The sequence below is a fragment of the Cyanistes caeruleus genome, chromosome 9 (genome assembly GCF_971803275.1).
Source record: "Cyanistes caeruleus chromosome 9, bCyaCae1.hap1.1, whole genome shotgun sequence".
Lineage (NCBI taxonomy): Eukaryota > Metazoa > Chordata > Aves > Passeriformes > Paridae > Cyanistes > Cyanistes caeruleus.
The window spans coordinates 24,977,239-24,998,410 of NC_141709.1; the positions used below are offsets into that span (position 1 = coordinate 24,977,239).

The following is a 21,172-nucleotide window of genomic DNA, read 5'->3' on the forward strand; positions in this document are numbered from 1 at the left end:
TTACAGCCCTGAAGCACAGTGCAACGTTTTGTAGATGCTTTCTAATGCTTAAAACTGCTTTGTCTGGAGTTGGCAAGGCCCTCGTTAACCCCTGTCACCTGAGGCTTTGCATTTGGCTCTGTTCCTTTTGCTGAGAAGTAGCAGTGATGTGGAAATCAAATGTCTTTTATAATGCCAGACAGCTTTTGCCAGGCTACAGGGATGTCACCAATGTCTAAAGAGATGACATGGGGAAATATATAAAACCAGAGGGGAAAATAGATGGCCGTGTGTCTCATTAATTTCAGTTTTAATGGTGTGTTGCTTTGAGGAGATGTCACAGCTGGGTGAAGGGGGAGCAGGACACTGTGGCCAGTGTGTGTTGCACGTAAGTCCATTGGGGCAGCATTACAGCAGTGTCTCAAACTTTACACAGATCCTGGCTTCTTTTTATCATTTTTGGTTAGTGGACAAGGTTCATACCACGCTCAATATGAGGAAAATTATTTGCTGATTATATTAAAAATCTTGACAGATTCTCAGTTGGAGTAAGATTGAGAGACCTTGGGGTTTTTCTTCTTAAAAACAGAAACATCAGGGAAATGAACAGCACTGTTTGGATTTTCTGGAAGATGTTCTAAAACATAGAAGCTGACACTTTCACTTAAAAAGTTCCCAAGATTTCTGCTTCCAAAGCACTTGCATGGAAAACTTGCTCTGCTAGCCTTGAGTGGCTGTCTCAGAAGCTGGAAATTCTTTGTCTTCTCTATGGGTTTTACAGCTGCAAGCCCCCAGTCAGGTCTAGTGCAGCAGAGCCAAAGCACACCCTACTTGGGTGCCACAGCTTGGCATACCTGAGGCAGGAAAGAACGGACTGTGGCAGCAAGTATGAATATGACCTGAGAAGTGCAGGGATCAGAGTGTTGTCTCCGAAGCTGTTTGGTTTGGTGAAGGATTTCAGTCAGGAAATGTTTAGTACTTCTAGCTGTCCTCCTGACTTCTTAAAGCATCATTTGCTATCATGCAATTTGCATTCCAAAACTGGAAGGATGCAGGGTGTAAATGAAGATTGTTGGCAATTATATAGGGTTTGGAACCACTTTGTTTAAGCAGAGGTCCTGCTTGAATTAGGGGTTTGTAGGAGAATTTGTGGTTCTCTTTGGGGGTAGGTACAGAAAAATACCAGCATGAAATACCAAACTCCATGTACATCAAGCTTGTACTTCAAAGTGTAAAACCATACAGATAAAATTATCAAATATTCCCCTGCCTCAGTACAGTGTCACAAGACTAAAATTTCTCTTGAAATACCTGAACATTCAGTAACTATCTCTCCCCATGTCTCTGAATCATCTCTCTCTGAAGCTCTTTGTTGCAGGGGATTATTTCATGCCATCTTTAATGAGTTTCTGTGTTTAGGATGCCAACAAGGCTTCTCAAGTGAAAGCGTCAAGTGGCTTCCTCTCTGATGTGGGGTTTGTTGGGTTTTTTTTAATGCTCAACATATTTGTAGCAATTCTTCTATTCCAGTCCAGAATGGATGCACGTTACCCTCGGTGTTTACACTGTAAGGTTATCCCTTTAAAGAATTCCTAAGGGAAGTTCAAAAGGTTTTTTTTTTTCTTTGAAAGATTCAGTGTCTCTTTTTGTGTGTATGTTTCTTACTTGAAAGAAGGGAAGGGAGGGGGGGAAGTGGAAAAAAAGTGCTTTATCTGAAAAGAATCACATCAGCTTCACACTGATAGAAGCTGCTGTCATCTCTTAAACGGCTTAGCACAGTCAAAAGGCAAGAGGACTTAAAACAGTGTCTTACACAGGGATCGATGGGTGGAACACATAACTCGTAACTGCAAAAAAAAAAGCAGCTCGGGGGGAGAGATAACGGTAATGATTGCATTGAGGGAAGCTTGAGGGAGGCTTGTTCTTTGTAACACAGCTTCAAAGGTGTCTGGACTGGTGCCTAAGCAAACTGTCCTGTGAAGTTGCTGCCTCTGTAGGTCTAAGGAAGGCGGGGGGGTGGGGGATGCTTGCACCCTTCTGTTTCTTAACAGATGGGACAAAGATTAGTAAATGCCAGGTTAGCGGTTCCCTTCTGCTGCCTCAGATTTGAGGAGAGGATTTTGTCACTTGGTCTCTTCCCGTCCGTTCCGGGAGGCAGCTTGCCCGGGAGAGGGGATGGAGGAGAGCACGGCTGGGGCTGTTGGGGAGCTGGGTGTTGGGCGGGATGTCAGTTTATCGATCGCACCTCAGTCAGGAGAGCTGCGGGCGCAGTGCTCTGAGCACGAGCGGCAGCGTGCTTAATGTGATTGAAAGGCAGTTAAAATGGCGGTGACCTTTTCAGGGGGAATTAGATTGCCTGCCAAGAGTGGTTAGAGGGAGTGATAACGCCAGCTTGAGGAAGCTGTCCAGTCTGCTTCAAAGGGAGAGAGACAGGGAAAGCAAGCTGGCAGCAAGTACCATTTAAAGCACGAACCGTGCGGTCTGATAGAACAGAGATTGCTGTCCTCTTTAGATATGAAAGAATTGAAGAATTGTAGCTAAGTTCTCTCCACCCGCCCCGTCCTCCTCATCTCCCCTCTAGCTCCCCCACCAAAAAGCCTTCCTCTAGGTGCAATAGCAAGCTAGTCACCATTGCTCTTCTAGTTTCTTTTGCTTCAGCAGATCAGTTGCATCAAAAATAACACAGAGGAGAGAAAGACTTTGAAAATGTTAAAATGGCAAGCAGGGCATTTTCAGGGAAGGATACTTTCTAAGAAAGATCAACATGACAAGGATCTGTCTGATAGATTGTGATGCTCTTGAAGAAGGAGAAACACACAGGGATTACTTAACTCTGAAGTTTCTCTTTATTTTTCTGGTATTTCTTTTTATTTCTCCATGCTGCCCTTCTTCCAAGCTAGCAAAGGGCTTGGATCTATTTGCTAATGTCTTACCAAGGGAAAAGAACAGCACAACTGAGTGTATGCATAGAGGGACTTGGTAAAGCCTTTATAAGCTGTAACAAACTACAGTTATCCTTGGATGTCCATTTGCATTGGATCTTATGTCGTGTACAATTAGGGCAGCTGCCTGGAAAGTAGGACTGTATTAAAATGTTTAAAAGTTTCTAGCAAATGACTGCAGTTCTCCCACTACCAGCTTTCTATCAACACAGAATCAAGACCTGCTTCAGTTTGAGCAGCAAGTGTGTAGGCCAGCCTTTGTCCAGTGTGGGTTGGTTGTCCCAGAAAGAGCATTGGGGCAGTAGCTGTATCCTCCTCCAGTTCGTTCTCCTTCTAAATCCCTGCAGCATTAGAATCATTCTTTCATGTGCAAGGTCCTGACTTCAGAATTTTAATAGATTCTTTTTAGTTCTCTTACCTTAACAACAGGTTTTTGTGATTACAGTGACTGCTTGGGTCTGGTAACTGCCTGGCAGAAAGCTTCAAACAGAGAAGGAAAATTCACTTGTGCTTCTCTGTGCAATTTCATGAAAATGGACCTCTGCAACAAAACTCTTAAAATCTGTGTTTGACATGTATGTGAAAACTGGAGCATGGAGAAGCATCTTCTCTATAAGGTTATAAAGATAGTAGCAGAGCTGGTGACAAACCTTATAAGTCTTGCTTTAGAATCTTACTTAGTAGCCAGCTGTGCCCTCTTTTTCAGATAAAACATAATGAGACATACAGGAAAGTTTCAAGAGGCAAGGAGACTTCCTTTTTTTCCATGTCAGGAGATTCAGGCTGAATTTAAGGTTATACTGGTAAGAGGGTATATACTGATTTATTCAAATGCAGCAAAAGCATGGAAAGCAGAATAGTAAATGTGTGACTTCTCTTAAGAAACACTGTTGGAAATGGAAGATGTCACTGGCATATTTAGGCCTTTTGGAAGAATGCACTAGTAACTAGAATCCTCTTTGCTACTGCTGTGTAGATGAGCCAGAATTCATTCCTTTTACCCTGCAGGCTGAAGCAAACTTTGGCTTGGATGCAAGAGCACAGGGAATCTTCGCTGAAATGAAATTCTTAATCTTCCTCCCATTTAGCAAGAGCTCTGCTCAGTGCATTTCTCTGCCATGTTTCCAGTATCAGTGTCTCTCTTTAAGGTGAATGTGTCTGTACATCTGAGCATCTTTCCCAGCATCTCAGTCTGTGAATTTTATCCTTCCTATGTTTGGGTTGCTACCTTCTGCTGGTCACTTCCATTTGCTGTAAGCTTCCAAGTGGGCAAGATGTATAAATTTCATGTTTCTCAAGTGCTTAGCCTTTGCCTCATGCCCCTTATAGTGGGCTGCTGAGTTCCTGAACACTTATATCCCTTAACTCAGCCTTTCTGTAAAAGTGGTAATCCTGGTAATCCCTCCATTGCAAGAGCACAGTAATTTGGGCTGGTCTGATGGAGTAGGCCAACCACCTCTTAACATTTGCACCTCTCATTTGAAAGCAAATACTTGCCCATAAGGTAATGCTTGATCTAAAAATGCTAACAAAGTCTGTTTGCATAGTGTTAGATACAGTAATCGCATGGGCTGCACCTGTTTCTTTCTCTGTAGTTTGTGTCTGCATATAGAATTTGATGGATTCTGTGGTTAATAAATATCTCTTAAGTATTGTCATGTATATTAATATCATAAGTTGGCTCTAGAGAGCCAGAAAAGGAGATTAGAATAGTATGTGATTTAAGAAGAAAAAACCTCCTGCCTTACACATAAAACACAGCATGACCTGCCATGTTATTGATGCCCAATGTCATGTGTGTTTGAAGTTTACATAATTCTTCAAGGAACACCATTTTGTTCATTTTGGAAGACAAAGTAATCAATAGGACTTAGCAAAGTAAAAATAATTTTAACTGGGAAAAAATAAATTGATGAGGGTAGCCATTAAAATTTCTCATTGCTGATTGTATATTTTTGTTAACTTGAATGCATACAAAAATATAAGAATTTAACTTTTATGCTCGAACTACTAGAATGCATTAGCTGAAAGGAGCACAATTAACTAAATCTTGATGGTTGATTTATGTAACACCAACAGCCACTCTAAATAGGAAAAGTTTTCTGCAGGAAGAAGTGGAATTTTCTCCATTTTACAGTATTATGTGTTGTAGTTGGGGGATGAAAATGGACATCTGTCAATCCCTTCCTAGAAGAAGGAGGTAGGGAAAAAAACAGAAAAGCAGTTGTAGCACCACGAAAATTAGCAGGGGGAGTAAGGGAGCAGGTAGAGCACCTAAAACTACTCAATTTTTTGAAGTAGACAGGGTTTCAGTTGACAGTTCATTTAAACTTCGGGTTTTGTAGATCTCAGACATTAGTTGCTCTGCAGTCCAGTTTTCTACTGGTCTGCTAGCTGTGGTTTTGAAAATCCCAGGCTTTAAGATAGTAATCTGATAAATTTTTAATTTTTTTCCCTCAAGGGTCTGCAATTTTCCTAGAACTGCAACCTACTTCTTGGACACTCAGGTCAAACTTGAGCTTTAAGCACACAATAGTTGATTGACGTGATTTTAATAGCATTTTAGAATACAGTTGTTAAGTCAGGGGCAGTGAGATGTTTCTAAAGGAAAAAGGGAGCACAGGTCTCAATGGCTCTAAACAGCTCCTGTCTCCGCGTGTCGTCTCCTACACGCGGCGGTGAAACGCATTATCGAGTAGTGCCCGGAAAGTGGCTAACTGCGTTTGACACACGCCAACTCCCTGCCTCCACACTGGATAATTGCATTGTCAACTGTTCAGCAAAGTGGCAGGTGACACTGCAGCCGGATTGATTGTCCTACTATGGAGGCTCCCAAGACTGTCAGCCACCCAATCGATAGAGTTTACACAAGACACTGTGACTGCATCTGTAACTAATTTCAGTTTGAACCTCGCAAGATGCGGCTGTCCCTGTTTCCTGGCCTCTCTTCTTTGCTTGCATCTTCTCCCTGGACGAGGAAGTTGTTTTTCCATGAAAGCCTGGTTTTATTTCTTGTTTTGGAGCTGGAAGGGAAGAAATCAATGGTGTGTTTTGTGGTTTCAGAGTTGAGGGCATTGCAGCACATGGCTAACTAGCAGCTCCAGTTTTGCAATCAATAGACTGATCAATTGATTAAATTAGCACTGATTTTTCTTTCTTCTTTCCAACCTAGAAAAGAATTAGTTTGGGAGGAACAGCACATGTGTTTGGCCTATGAAATTTAGCCCTTGGTTTTCCAGTCCTTGGTTGTCTTTCCCCCATGAATACAATCTCTGTGCTCATCATTATTTAAAGCAAACTGCATTGAGCCCCGCCACTGGCAGCAGCCCACTGTAAGCCAGGGTGTCACTTTCAGCTGTTCACCAGCCTTGCTGCTTCATGCTCGGCTGCCTTAGAAAAGTCATCCTCCGAGCTCTGCTGTGCTGCTTTATTATTGGCAAAGTTGCGACATTCCTGTGATCCCTGTCAGTGGTGCTTATTGATCCAGTGATGTGAATCTGCTTAGTGATTCAAGATTACTTTAATTCTCCCTCTTCCTTTTTTGTTTGTTTCCACCCTCTCCCCAGGGGAACAAAAGCTTTCAGATCCACCTTTCTCTAACTGTAGAAAATGAGCTGTAGCTGCAGAGACCATGGCTGTTGCTGCTGCTTTTGTACTTCAGCTCCAGGTTTTGAAGAGCAGCATTTGAAACAGACTTGAGGCTCTTCTCACCTTCTTGTATCGCATTGGCACGAGGCTCTACGAGGCAGCCATGAATTGCCAAACCAGGTGACACCTTTGGTCTGGTCCGAGTGTGTTTTCCCCTCTGCAGCCATAGTCTGTACCTGATGGGTTACAAGAAGCATAAAAGACATCTCTGGAATACTCCTCAATGCTGCAAGGGGTGGGGAAGCCTCTTCCTGAGCCTTGCAGCAGCCAGCTCTTACCCTGTACAGCAGTGCTTGCCTGCCCTTTGTTCAGCATGCTGCTGCAAAATTATGGTAATGGTCATAAAATTATATGGCCCCTTTCCTTAAAGGCAGCTGTTTCTGTGATCTGTTAGCAAAGATCCCTGTAAGCATCCACACTGGTAAGCAGTCAGGTCTCTGACAGCCCATTTGTGCCTCTGTGGGAGCTAATAGACAGCATCAGATGGATGCATCTGCTGTTTCAGGTGTGTGCTGTAACAACGCAGTTGGGTGTCAGTTTTCCAGGTAAATCACTGTTTAGCTTTAAATGGTTCTGGCTCCAGAGAAACAAAACCCTTGTTTCGTAAGCAGCTTTTCTTGGCTTCTAAATTTAATTTTTTTTCTGCAACAAGGCTGGGAACATCACCAGAACTATTCTATCCCTGTAGCTTCTAAGAAAAAGTGGGGGAACAATTTCCCTGTTGAAAAATAAGTCTTGGGAGGCATTATGGATCTGTAGAAAGACCTGTGTTCAACATGGCCTCATCTTTGCCTTCCTCTTGTTTTCAAGAATTTTTAGTGGCTATCTCTGTCTTCCCAGATGTCTCTTGCAATAAAATGGCATCCATGCCACCTTGTCCTCTTAGTACTAGTTTGGGATACTTCAGGAGAAGATGAAATAAACCCAGTTTAGAGCCATTCTTGGAAGTATGTGTGGCCTGGACGTGAGTCTGCATAAACTACTTTTATTGCCTTCATTGTTTTTACTCTTCAAGAAGGCAATAAATGACATTTCAATAAGAAAATAGAGTGAACGTGCTGGAAAGGAAGGTTGTTCAGAAGGGGGTCACTGCAAGGAGTGTAATTAGCAAAGGCTGCAATTCTGGAGATTTATAGGAGGCTTTTCTTCTTCTTTCCTGAGCACATGTATACTACCTACAAACAGAATGAATGCTGCTTCCCAGCCAAAATAGGCCCCAGTAGAGCTCTATGCCTCTGAGATGGATTTGAATTTAGAAATATTTTTGGAATTTACACAAAATTTGGGATTTCTAGAATATTTCCAGTATAGATTTCACACACACACTCCCATTCCTTGGCCAAACTGGAGAAATATTAGTCATCCAGATGAGTTTGATCCTCTGCATGAGCAATATCTAGTAGCTGCATTCACAGTGGTGGTGCAAATAATACTGACATCGTGGTTTTCTTCCCTGTCTTTCTTTGGCGTGATAATTAAATATAAACATATAGTTAAATATATACAGAACAGCTGGTCACCAAAACTAATCTGTCTAGGTAGGAGTTGAGGGGCAGAGGTGGGGCACAGTAGCTCTGTGCTTTCTTACCTGTGCTCATGAAATTAGGCTGGGGTTTTGGTGTGCAGTGGTCTGGTTGTGTTACCATTCTACCCCTAAGACTGCCAATCCCCATGTGAGCTCGTGCCTGTGCAGGAGCCAGCAGTGCTGTCAGCACCTGAAGCAGCATATGTTGTCACTTGGACCATCTGCTGCTGAGTGTGATGGAGAAAAGGAGGGACTTGAATGTGAAGTCTTTTTATATGTTCTGTAAGTCTGCTTATATATCATGTTAATAACTCTTGAACTTAACCTGGGCCACCATTCACCAGACAGTTGTTCAGGTGACCACTCATCAGGAGGACTGCACAAAGGAAGTGAGATTTGAGAAGCTGTGCAGACGTCAGAGAGGATGCTTAGGCATAGGGGACAACTTAAGAGAAAGAAAAGTGATATGATACCTTACAAGACGGGGAAGGAAAGGATTTCTGGTGAGATTTATCTACAGACATTATTAATAGGTACATGGAAAGAATGGGAAGTGTTTTCACCTTCAAGCTCAGCTGATTACTATAGCCTGCCAGTGCTTGAACATGGCAGTAGTTAAGAGGCATGCAAATTTTTCCTGTTTTCCTGACCACTGAGTCAGTTTTTCAGAAACACTGTTGCTTGTATAGAGTACCTAAATTTTTCAGAAAGTAACTAGAATTGGTGCTCAGGCAGACTGCTCTGAGACCATCCCAAGCAAAGAAAGCTGTGTACACAGTGCTGTGTAAGTGATGTTGATAGGTACATTCTGATTGATGGGCGAGTTTGTCTCCCAAACTGTCACAGGGTTTATAGAGGTGCCACTCAATACCAGTGCTGGAATTGCTTGTCAGAGCACCTGGCTACAAGAGCAATGGGGATTGGAGACAGAGCTGTAACTTTGTTTTTTCTCTGCTTAATGGCCCCAGCTTCTGACCTGCCTGTTCACTCCTGTTTGTCTGGTCCTTAAGGAGGCAGCTGGGATTAAGACTGTCAGAGAATTGTACTGCTTTAGCATCAGGAGGCTAATTGTATTGGGGCTGGCAGCATATGACAAGGGGTTGCCTCCTACCAAATGCACAGCAAGAGCAAAAAATTCTCAACAAGGTCCAGGAAGGATATAGGAGAGTCTGCACTGGGTTTGTTCTTTTTTTCATCTAAAAGCAGCATTTTTAAATTCATATGTGGAATTACATTCCTCAGGCCTTGAGTGACTCCTAAGAGTAGCAGCTGCTTCTGTGAATAACAGATCAGTCTCTTACGAATTCTTAGGTAAAATTCACAAGTTAACTTTCAGTTGTTGGATTTCACTTTGTTAACACGTGGGAATAAAGTTCTGGTCCAGAGCATTGACCTCTGGGTAACACACTGGCTTTAGAGCTCTCTGCTCTAGGCAGTGTTGCTGGTGGCTGTGAATTATTGTGCGACCTTCAGAAGCAGAGCCTTGCTGGAGGAACCCTTCACTGTTCTCGGTGCACACTACTGAATTGCAGATCACCCGAATGGAGTTGGTAGGGGGTCTTCTGGAAGCTCCTGTCCTCTGCACTCCATTTCACATTTTCCTTTCTCCAGGATGGCAGTGTACACCACCAGCAGGAGCTGGAAGTTGTGAGCCCTCTTTACATTTGGGCTGAGTTAGTGAGAAGCAGGTGTGATCCTTTTGGGCCTTCCTTGCATTTAGTGGTCTTCTTAATCCATTTATAACAGCACTTGTCCAGAAATCTGGTTTGAATGAGCCTGAGATGAATGAATAATGTCAAGCAGTTCAGACGTCAAATATTTGAACAGCTGCGTGGGTGTTTTCACTGGCTTTGTGCATGGAAGCAACCCCAGGAAGTTAGACAAGGAGGGTCAGTTTGAAATTGTGGCACCAGACCCGATCTTGCTGGAACTGGCCTCAAAATCCCTGCTGCAGAATGAAAAGGTATTACAGGATGCCAGTTGCAAGCTGTTTGTTCCCCAGATGATGCTGGGCCAAGCTTCGCATCCCATTTTTTCGTGCTGTGTGCAGGAGCAGTAGTGAGATTTATAGAGATTATTGATTTGCATCAGAAACATATTTTGTGGCTTTTGTTTTTCCTTTTTATTTAAAGCAGCTTCTGAAGTCAGCAGAAAACTGATAGCACAACTTATATTCAGAGTATTTTTTGGATTCATGGAGGTTACTTTGTTTAGCATACAGTTTCTAAATCATTGGTTTTTTGCCGTGTTGCAGTGGACTGCACTTGGTCACATAAAAAAATTCTGTATAAAATGAAAAACAGAGTTGGATCACCTGATTGTACCTTACTTCAGGTGTCCGTCTGGGAGTCCTTGTTTGATCAGAAAAGAAAATTTACCTTTCCCTTGCCCCTCATTTTAACCTATGAACTTCTCTGCAGTGTCGTCCTCTCTGACTGAAAGGCTCTCTCAGATCATCCCAGTGTGTATTTGCCATCATAACACATACTGTCCAAACTCTCCCCTTGTACACTCCCTGTTTAGGAAGTGTAGTAGTCTGCTGGCAGTGCAGCTAGGCAGTAGAGCTATATTCAGGCAAGCCTCTGGAATATTTTCCTTCCAGACTTAAAAGGGATTTTCTTAAATACAAAGGTCTTGAGAGCAAGGACACAAGGATTCTGAAGTCAAGGTGCCTTAATATTTGTAAACTGTATTGCAGTAAGATCTTCTCATCTTAAGCTCTAGCCATAAACCACCAGTTTGCTTGAGTCACTTGGAAACAAAATTGATGGAAAGGTGCATGTCTGCTGTGTGCTTGGCATCCTTGCAGAGGATAGTAACACGGGGGATGGTTCCACCTACGTCCACTCATTTGGCCACCTTCCCCCCCACCAAGGCACTTGCTCTGAGTATTCATTGTCTGGCTAATGTTCAGATCACCTCCTGGGACTGGCCAAGTCACAGCTCCAGCTTTGCGTGATTTGTGTCTCCCACAGCTACAAGAAAAATGAAGACCTGTGTGTCCAAAGTTTATGGCCTTTGAGAAGTGATGGGCTAAAGTAATGCCAGGTGCAGGGGATGGTGTTACTGCAGGTTAAATGCCATACCTATAAATTACCACCCCATCGCCCACTCTTGACTTTTAAAGCAGCTTTGAAAGACTATCCAGCTTTTTTGACAGGTCTCTCTTACCCCTCTAAATCTTCTCCCAAACATTGTGATGAACTGAATGAGTCAAGATTTACTAGATGAGCCATTGCAGCAAGAGGAGGCAGCTTGTGACACGTGTTGGCTGGCAGTGTGCAGCCAGTATGTATATTCAGAAATACTCTGAAAGGGGTCTGCTGGAAAAGGGCTGCCCCAGTTACACCATGGGGCTGACCTACAGCCATGGCTCCCACAGTACCTGGCACAGATGTGGGTGCTGCATTGTTGGTGCTAGTTGTGTTACCTCTCCTAAAAACTAAGGCTGGCAATTACTTTGAAGTAAAAGGTAGTTTATGCTTCTAGGGAAAGGTTAGTCTTAAAATCATTGTCATGCTACAGTTGTCACTCGTTAAGGACCTTCTTGATATTCAGGGAAGAGAAATATCAAATTCATATAAACAAATTTTATTGGGGGCTTAATGAATCAGTGAGAGCACCCATTCCTAGAGAGCGACAGTAGAGAGCTGTGTCTGCATAGTATCCTTGGAAATGAGACCTTTACTTTGCCCTGCTGTCTGCACAGATGCAGACCATTAGAAATATAGTTCACTCTTCTGGGCTTATGTTGCGTGTGCTGGTGAGAACCCAGTGGGATGAACAGACTCAGACATCTGAAAGCCTGAAAAGTCTGTCCTAATGTTTTGGAATGTCCTCATTCTTCAGACATGCATATAATATTCAGTGCTTCTACAATAATTTTAGCCTGTATTCTGTATTTTGAACCACAGTCACAGTACAGGAATGTAGTCATTTTGGGGCATTGGTGCGAGGCCAAGGGGACATCTACCTTACTCTTTCAATCCGTGAAGTTGGGACGTGTTCTTTGGTCTATCACAGACCTAGGTCACCAGCCCTCTGGATGTGCCAGGTCCTGCAGGCTCCAGCAGGTACCTTTGTCTGAGCCAAATGTCCAGCTCTGGACAGGGGTGTTAAGTGAAGGAGCATACTGGAGGCAGCTGCAGTGAGTACATTTCTGTCTGCATAGCTAATGTACCCAAACAGCTTAGATATGTTGCACAACTGAACACAAATGGGAACCTTGCAACCAACACCCCAGGGTTCAGGAGGTCTTTGCTTAATATCCAGTCTTACAGGAGAGAGGATATTCAGTGTTAGCTCTCATGAAGTGTAAATATGCCTTCTGTAGTTTCTCTTCTATTAATAAACCCTGGGCAGAAAACACCATGTGAAGGTTCATCTTTGTAGGTGTTTGTGCAGATTAAATTAAAAGAAGCCTGGTTGCAGTTTACGAAATGCTTGGGACCAAAGTAAATGTATAAATTGTTAGAAAGTGGGAATTGGTGAATAGTCAGCCTCAGGTGGAACTGTAAGTGGTTGCTTCTTGCTGGAGTTGGGGCTGGATGTGTGCCTGACCCACCTGTGCTGGAAGAGCAGAACTCTTGATGAGTTGCATTGCAATTTGGTCATATGAGTGCTTGTAAGGAGCTGTTAATGACCAAAGTTAGATTTTTTTCTCCTCTTGCAGAAACAGGTTTGCTGGTCTTAAATGTTTTAAATTTCAAAAATCTAAGCCGTGACTAAATGTATTTTAAAATGGAAAAGATGTTTCTAATTGTATTTTAGCCTCTGCCTGCCCTCTGCATCAGATTTAAGAAGTAATTCAGAATGTCCTTGTGGCCTTCTCTTACCTGCTAGTAGTGTGGATTTTGCATTAACTATTTCTGTGAAAAATAAGTCATTCCTATTTAGCTTCATTGCTTTTTCTACCTTTGAGAGAGACCCATACAGTGACTTCAGTTCCAAAATAATTCATGTGGAGAGCTAAAAGCCAAGAATGTTCCATTTTCAGTGTTGGGGGCATTTAGAGCATAAAATCTAGGAAGTTAGAGCATTTCTGTGAATGTTCTTGTGCAGTCTTTGGAGAGGGCAGCTTTTATGAGACTGTTAAGAGTGAAGGACAGCCTGCAAACTTATGCTGTAGCACCTTTCTTGGGAGATCTCCTACACTTCATTTCCAATTCAGATGCTCATCCATGTGTTTTATTTTCTTTCAGGTTCTGGGTTTATCATGTGCAGCGGGAAAGAGAATCCAGACAGCGACGCTGACCTGGATGTGGATGGAGACGACACACTTGAATACGGGAAACCACAGTATCGTTTTTGAAAGGCTCTTACTGAGAGGGAACCTAGAGGTGCATCTGCCCTGGGAAATGGTGGATAATCCGTGTCCAGCCCTACTGGAAGTGACACAGCCTTCTTCAGTTACCGTGTTACTTGAACTAGGAGACGTTCCCCATTACACCCTTTGAGATCCTGCTGTTGATACAGCACTACTTCCAACCTGCTTGAAGTCTATAGGAGACATTGCAAAGGATTAGAGTTTCTCTATTCTGTTTTGTAAACAGTCTGTTTCCTCCATCTGGGTTTGTGGTTTGTTCTATATTGATAGCTTTTCCTACTTCATGGGTAGGAATTGAGTTTATTTTCCACAAGACACCCTTTTGTTTTCAAGGGGTTTGTGCAGTAAGCAGTATTCACCTTCCAGTCAGAGAGATTGGATTTTTTTTTTTTCCTTTTCATTAGACAGTTCATAGGCAGAACTATCATTAAAGGCAGATTTTGAGAACTTCTCCATCTGGGAGCAGACTTTTTGGGCACAGCTCTGGGAGAACTATGAGCAGACTTCTGCCCCACAGCAGTTATAATAGGCATCAAGGAAGAATTCCTGCAAGGGCATGAGACAGACACTGCCTTAGCTGTGATGAGGGGCAATGTATAGCTAAAGAATTAGGTTTTATTGAAATCTGTACCAGCCTTTAGGATTGAAGCTCCAACCCTACACTGGTAAAAGAACTCTATACTTCAAACAGAATTTGTGAAACTGAGCAGGTTAGGTTTGCACGGGTTCAGGAACTGGTTTTCCCTTTCCAAGAAGCTGTAGAATCGTGTTACTATCAAAAGATTTCTTTTTTTCCACCTAAAACAAAACTTTAATCCAGAATTTAAAAGCAGGCCCCTTTGTGGATACCAACCCCTCTTTTTTTTTGAGGTGTTCCCAATTGGAATTAGTTTGTTTTATATCCCAGGTAGTGTCCTAACCATCTCAAAAGCTTTTCCACTGTCTGCAGCAGGGTTCTATGTTCCTTAACCCTTTGTGCTCAGGTACACAGAGGCAGACATTATCCCTTGCACTGGAGAAGAGCCAGGTGAAGCCAAAGAAAGGGAGGCGCTCCGAGGTGCTGTTTTAAAGTAAGTATCATGCCTTTCTAAATTACTGCATTCATCACTTTTGGGGAGTCTCAGTTTGTGGAAAATACCTGTTCACTTGAGTGCAAAGGTTGCAACAAGAGACTTACGAAAAAGCATAGTCCAACAGGTGGGTTTCCATTTCTACCTGTGCAGCTGTTCTTTACTGAGTAAAGCCTCCCTGTACACTCTCCCTCTCTGAGCTACCCCACTGCCCAGCCAGTGCCATCTTTGCCCTGAACAGTGCTGGGCAGAGGATGAATTCTGGTGATGAAGAAACTGTGTTGGACTAAGGCCTTATGTATCATATTGCTTCATGATGAAATATGGCCTCTTAGCAGTACAGCAGCCATCAGAATCTTGGTTGGCGCAGCAGGAGTCTGGCACCTCATGTGTGACTTCATTGCATCCAATTACATGTTGTGGGGTGTGCAAACTAATCCTTCTATATTCAGCTCTGGGTTGGGGCAGGATGTGTGCTCTGCCCACATACATATGTGGAGAATGCAGGCAGCCAGCATTCAGGGCACTCAGGGAAGTATTCCAGGCAAATAAAATGAGTCTTAACAGGGAGGTAGGATTGCTTTCTAAGCCCTCTGCCCTGCATAAAACAAGACTTAAATTACCCCTCTATCTCTTTCAGTGAGTGATCCTGTGGGGTCAAGGTTGAAGTGATTGATAGAGCAGTGAAATGAAGTTTTCTTACTGCTTAGCCTGTCACAAACACTAGTTCAAAATTAGGTTTTACTCCATAGAAAAGTGGCATTTGCCACACTGGATCCAAACCATTGGTCCATTCAATACTTAGCTAACCATGTTAGTCCAAAAAACAGGGACTCAAAGATGCTGAAGATCCTTCACAGCTAGGACCCTGGTATTGTAGCAAGAGGATGCTTGGTTATCAGTTATCACTTAGTGCTTGGTGAGAGAAATGAGAGCCTGGGGCCAGGAGATCCAGTCCCTTGATGTGGCTTGCACCTAACACACTGTTTTGCTGTTTGGACAAGGTCCTTCCTTGCATGTTTCCTGGACTTGTTTGCCCATCCCTACAACACAAGAGGTAGTGTTGCCTGGAAAAGCACTTTGAAATTCTGCTGAGTTTCTGTAGAAATGCCATAGTGTCACTGATGCCATGAAGCATGAGTGTGTTACTTGGCTGGCCATCTGCTCACATTTTGAAACTTAGACTGATGGATAGAAGTATTAAGAGAGAAGTGGTTGGTGGAAGGGGTAGCTTTTCCTGAGCAGCAAAATTTTTTTGTACTCAACCTTTAGCATATTGTCCTTTTCTCTTTTAGTGGTGGCACACCAAGTACTCGAATAACGCCAGAGTTTTCTAAATGGGCCAGTGACGGTGAGTGTTGAAATTGTAAATTGTTAATTTATATACTACAGGAGGGCAGATAGATAGTCCATGTCTTCTGCTTGCCAGTACTTAGGAGAGGTAGTTACTAATGCTCTTGCAGAGTGTCATCAGATATGCATGCACATAAAACCACACTATCTTTTTGAAACTTCACAGCACAATTAATTATCACTAATGGCAGCTGGGGAAGTTCCCAAAAATGCCACTCTAACTGGTATAGTGAAGAGAGATAGGGTTTGGATTGACTGGATGTCATGTCACTGGAAGGCAAACTGCTTCATTACGGAGGGAGCTAGCAGAGCCTATCAATGTGATGGTGGTGTTCAGCTGCTGGGTGTTTAAACTACATAGGTGCACCTATTACTTTTTTTTCAACTGCTTTCTTACCTTCTTTGAGAAGATATACTAAAGACTTGTATCATTTTGGTAGATCTTCCTTGCTGGCCTTTCTATAGTAAGAAAAGCCTACCGCTCTGAAGCCTTCACCTTTGGAGTGGAAACTCTAGGATCTGTCCTACTTCAAGACCTAAAATTGAGACTCCAGAGCAAATGAATTAATGTGACTATGTACCTTTGCATACATTACTTGAAAGCTCATTGGATTGAGAAGGAAGGGGGAAGTGTTAAACCCATTTGACTGCTGGGGAGTTTTATTCAATGCCAGCAGCACTTTAAGTGTAAGCAGCAACCTAGTGGAAATATGAGAATAATAAAACCTGGCGCGTTGCAGCTGTAGATGCCAAATCCATTTCCAGAGCTGGACAGTGCTGCTCCAGCTCCCTTAGGAAGGAAACTGAAGCTCAGCGACCTGAAGAGACATGTCCCAATGATTTTGTTCCCTGTTTTGTTCCTGTCATGCTTTGGGCATTTGATTCCCAGCTTTGAAAGTACCTACAAGACATAACTACTTGCCAGTGGGAGTGGGGGAAGGGAGTAGAACCAGTTTTGCCAAGGGCATGATGGTTAAATGGAGAACATAGGATATCTATCGCAGGCATTTTCTTCTGTGGGATAGGCAATCACATTTATTTTCTGTGAAGTAGAAGCACTTGCTTGTAGGTATTATCAGCTTCAGTAGCTACAGCCACGGAGGTGATGAGGAGGCAGCCATGATGACATTTGCTATGAGCTGTTTTCTTCATAACTTTTACCTGAATCCATGGTGATGAACCTACAACCCTGAAGCTCGTTCATCTTCTCATCTCCAGCTGGTGTCTCACACCCTTTCCTGTGCTGGGAGCAGCCATGATGAGCAGATTGTTCTGTCATTCTAGTTACCTGGCATAATTTTTCTGCTTGTGTCTGTGAGGTTTCAGCAAATGGGAGAGGCTGAGAGCAGGATCTGGGCTGGGTGGATTTGCTCCAAACCCACCTTTCTAGAAGTATACTTCCATGTGGCAGCTCCATCAACCTTTCTGAATTAAATCCTTGCTTAAACAATGGGTACCTCAGTGGGGGACATGAGGTGGGGACAGAGCAGGGGTTGTAATTTGAGCCCTCAATCATAGAAATATACTGTCCAGAGAGGCCCCCCCTGCCAGACAGGGACACTTAGCATCAGTCACTTCTCTCTGTCTTACCAGGAACTGGCATGAAAGTGACTCATGGGGATCCTCTGAAGCTGTGACTTGCTCAGATTATTTCGTTGCAATTATCTAATGTTTTCATACTAATTTTTCTGTTCTTCCCTCAACAGAAATGCCCTCAACGAGTAATGGTGAGAGCAGTAAACAGGAGACCATGCAGAAGACCTGTAAGAACAGTGACATTGAAAAGTGAGTGTGAATTGGGTAGCTTCCCTTTTTCTTGTTTTAAAGAACCATAATGTCCCATCTGGTGCTCCCAGCAGCAGTGCTGTGTTGGTTTTATTCTAATGCTTCTTATTCTTTTAGCCCTATTAATAAAGTTTTCTTTATATCTTTAAAATTTCATGCCTATTTTACCCTTCTCCTAATCCATATCTCACAGCAAAAAATAATTAATTACACTAATAATTTTAGCCAATGCTGAACCCACCACATTATTCAATACATTAAGCAAAAAAGTCAAATTAACAAATCTAAACCACTACAAGTGGTAGTATGAAGGTTGGCATATTTGAAGCTTTTACCATTGAAGAGGGAAATTCTGCTGCAGCACAAAACCTGAACTTGAAGCACTCACCACTGCTGTGTTCACAGAGGGCTTGTGGGGAGTTCTCCACCAGATATCTATGAGGGCAGGTACCCAGTGACAAGGAATTTGGCACAGTGAGTGTGCTGCAGTCTACTCTGGAATAGAAATAAATGGGTTTATGTGCACTGTTCATTTGAGTAACAACCGCTGTTCTAAACCTTATTTCACATGCTGCTGGGGGTGACCAACTGCTTGGGCAGATTTGATGGTCCAAGCCTAAAAGTGCAGGCTGTTCTCTGCTGCCATGGGCTGCACCAGCTGGGATGGGACAGTATTTTAAGTTGATTATTTCCTGATATGAAAAACTGCCCCGAGATCAAACAACTTGAATGAGGTAGAAGCAATGATGTAATGGTAGCTTTTAAATACTACATTTTGGGGTGGAGTCCATGGATAGTTTGGGATGGTAAAAAATCTAGTGGTGTGGCATTAAGCTGACTTTACAGAAAGTTGTCATTTTTCTTATGTAGTTTATTCTCCTCCTGCCCCTGGTCCTGATGTGAGAGGTTGCGTTCCTGGCACATTTTTGGATCTCTGACATTTCGGGCAGCCTGGCAGAGCATATGTTCCAAATCAGAGTTAATTGGGAAAACTCCCTGCTGTACAGGGAACTTTAACACTGCTTTGCTGTCTCTGCACTTTGCTTTCTACAAGCCCTTTTGTTAGCATGTCCCAAATGTTGGCTGTCTACCATTCGATGCTTCTCGGTCAGCAGACTTTGGCCAAGGACCACTGAGTCTGGGAGCCTGCACATCAGTGCAGAACCAGCTTTGTCCTTAGAGTGAGCCTACAATTGCATGCTGTCTTGGTGGGAAGGACTCATCTCTCCTGCCCTAATCTGTCAGCCTCTGTCTCAGCTGCTGCTTGGCTTCCCTTTGGGCCTCCTGCCTGTCAGCCCAGCAGCCCTCCATTCTCCCAGTTCCACTCCTATTGAAAATCTTTAAACTGTAGGAGCTGAAAGGATTTGACATTTTCCAGAACACTTGAGCTCAAGTGATAAAATTGACATAGCTTTAATAATCTGATCAAAGAGGCTTTAGCCAGCACCTTTTGAAGGGTCCCAGAATCCTTTCCAAACAACTCTCGTGCTAACGCTGCTGTGAAGTGCAGAGAGCGAGCGTGTGTGTGTCTATGCACACACACCTTGCTCTGCAATAACCTTGCCGGCTAAAGCTTCAGTTCTGCTAAAAGTCAGTAAAACCCAGAAGAAATTACAGGAAATTCCTTAAATGTCTTGTTCAGTCTTTCCAATAATGTTAATTTTTGAAAGTAGCAGAGGGACCTTTTCATTTAAGGTGCTTTATTTTACCAAGGTTCAGAAAACAAGATGGTGTTTCAGGTGGAGAATTCTTAGCTGCTTTTTTTTTTTCTCTCCTTTCCTTTGAGATTCATGTGTGATAAATAGTTTCTGTCCTGCCATTTAAGGAGTCTGAATGCTCTGTGTGCTTGTCTGTGTAGAGGGGTTCTGTTAAATTAATTGATACCAGGGATCAGAGCTAGAAGCCTACAGAAAAGGAGGGGGAAGGGTTTCTCACTGTCTGGCTGCTTCCCACTCCACTGCTGAGCCATGATATATGGCGACCTAGCCCAACAGGCTAAATTGATTCATCTCTAGTTCCTGTTTCTTAATCTGGAGCTAAATTGGTTTCATTTTTCTTGTTTTGGGTGGTGCTTACAGGAAGTTTTTGGCAGCATCACTTTACTCCATTGTTTGTAACTTCAATTTTTGCCTTTAAATCTGAGCATTATTGATTGGCATGTTAAACCTTGTGTAGCATCTGATTAGCATTTTTAAAATTGTCCAGAAGCACATGGCTTAGCACCTGTGTCAGCCGTGCTCTCTGTTTAGAGCAGTGGCTAATAGAGTTAGCAGTGATCTGCCTATTGATCCTTCTCTCGTAAGAATGACGTTCCTTCCTCCCCTCTTCCAAAAATAAGTCCAGGCAGAGAGAGTAGTGTGTTTTTGTTTCATTTTTAATCATTAATACAGACCAGTGAGCAGTTGTCCTTTTGGCACGCAGCTGAATTTCGTCACTTGAGCAGGTGTAAATTAATCTAAACATGGGGTTTTGTGGGAGTCTCTTGCATGTCGAACAGCTAGATGGGGTTTTGGGTAAGTCTGTGTTTGTTGCGCTGTTCCTTGTGCTATGCCAGATCATCAGTAACTTGGACAAGTTGATCTCATCATGGGATAGTGGGAGACATGGTGCTGGTCCCAGCTTTCCTTCCCAGCACTGTGAGGTGTCTCAGTGCTGAGCTTTTCTAATCATGCCAGTGTGAGGTGTCTGGAAGAAGCACTGGGCTGAAGGCTCTTGGGGAGAGATGAAGGGGCATCACACCGCCTGAGCCCTGCCTGTCTGCTGAAGAACCCAGCTACTGGCAAGGCAAAGCTCAGCCCATGCAGTGCTCCTTTACCTCAGCCTGAGATTCAGCTTTTCTCAGAGTGTAGCTGGTCCCTAATTGCCCAGGCACCCTCCCTGACACCTCCACATCGGACACTCAGCAGAAGAAATGCTGCTCACAGAGAGCTGCAAAAAGCACCTTCCCCACAAAAACTCTTTCTCCCTGCCTTGTGAGGGTCTGGTGCCATTTTGAAACTGAGGTTCCCTGGGGTTAAAAGCCAGCATCTTAATTCAGAGTGCCAATGTTCAATTTTGCTTTCTGCTACCAGACTAGATTGCAGGCCAGCGAGAGAGTCTGGGTTAGTGGCCCACTGGGTCACCTCCCATTTGTTTTCCTCAATTTTGTGTTGTCATAAATTCATTCCAGCCCGTTGTGGTTGATCAGTTTATCTCCGCCGGGGCAGGGAGCGCTGCGAGCATGATATATGGCACAGAGCATTGTAGCCAGCCTCTCCATGAATCACTCCAGCTGTTTGGTGTCAGCCCCAAAGCAAACAGGGCCCGGCCGCTGAGCATTGACTACGATGAGCTCAGTATGGGAAGAGACATGACGTATGAATGTTTATTTAATAATTCTCTAATATTTCCAGCGGAGTGTGGCTGTGCCTTCTGGGAGGGGTGAAAGGGGGGGAGGTTGAAGAGGGAAACTCTAATCTGTTGGGGTGGGTCATAAATCAGGCAGACAACATCATTAATCAGGGATGGGACAGAAGTAGAAGGAGGTGGGACTGAAACTGCCATC

The 21,172-nt window shown here is 43.4% G+C and overlaps 1 protein-coding gene across 13 annotated transcripts in view; it reads left to right on the plus strand.

Annotated features, from left to right (window-relative positions):
* The window catches only part of RNF220 (ring finger protein 220), a 221,322-nt gene that overhangs the window by 176,935 nt on the left and 23,215 nt on the right, over positions 1–21,172 (plus strand). For all 13 annotated transcript variants that reach the window (XM_086841306.1, XM_086841300.1, XM_086841304.1 and 10 more), the window contains 4 exons: positions 13,296–13,392; positions 14,404–14,490; positions 15,786–15,841; positions 17,550–17,628. In XM_086841306.1, the coding sequence (XP_086697432.1) occupies positions 13,296–13,392; positions 14,404–14,490; positions 15,786–15,841; positions 17,550–17,628 (319 nt within the window). The remainder of the gene's footprint in view (positions 1–13,295; positions 13,393–14,403; positions 14,491–15,785; positions 15,842–17,549; positions 17,629–21,172) is intronic.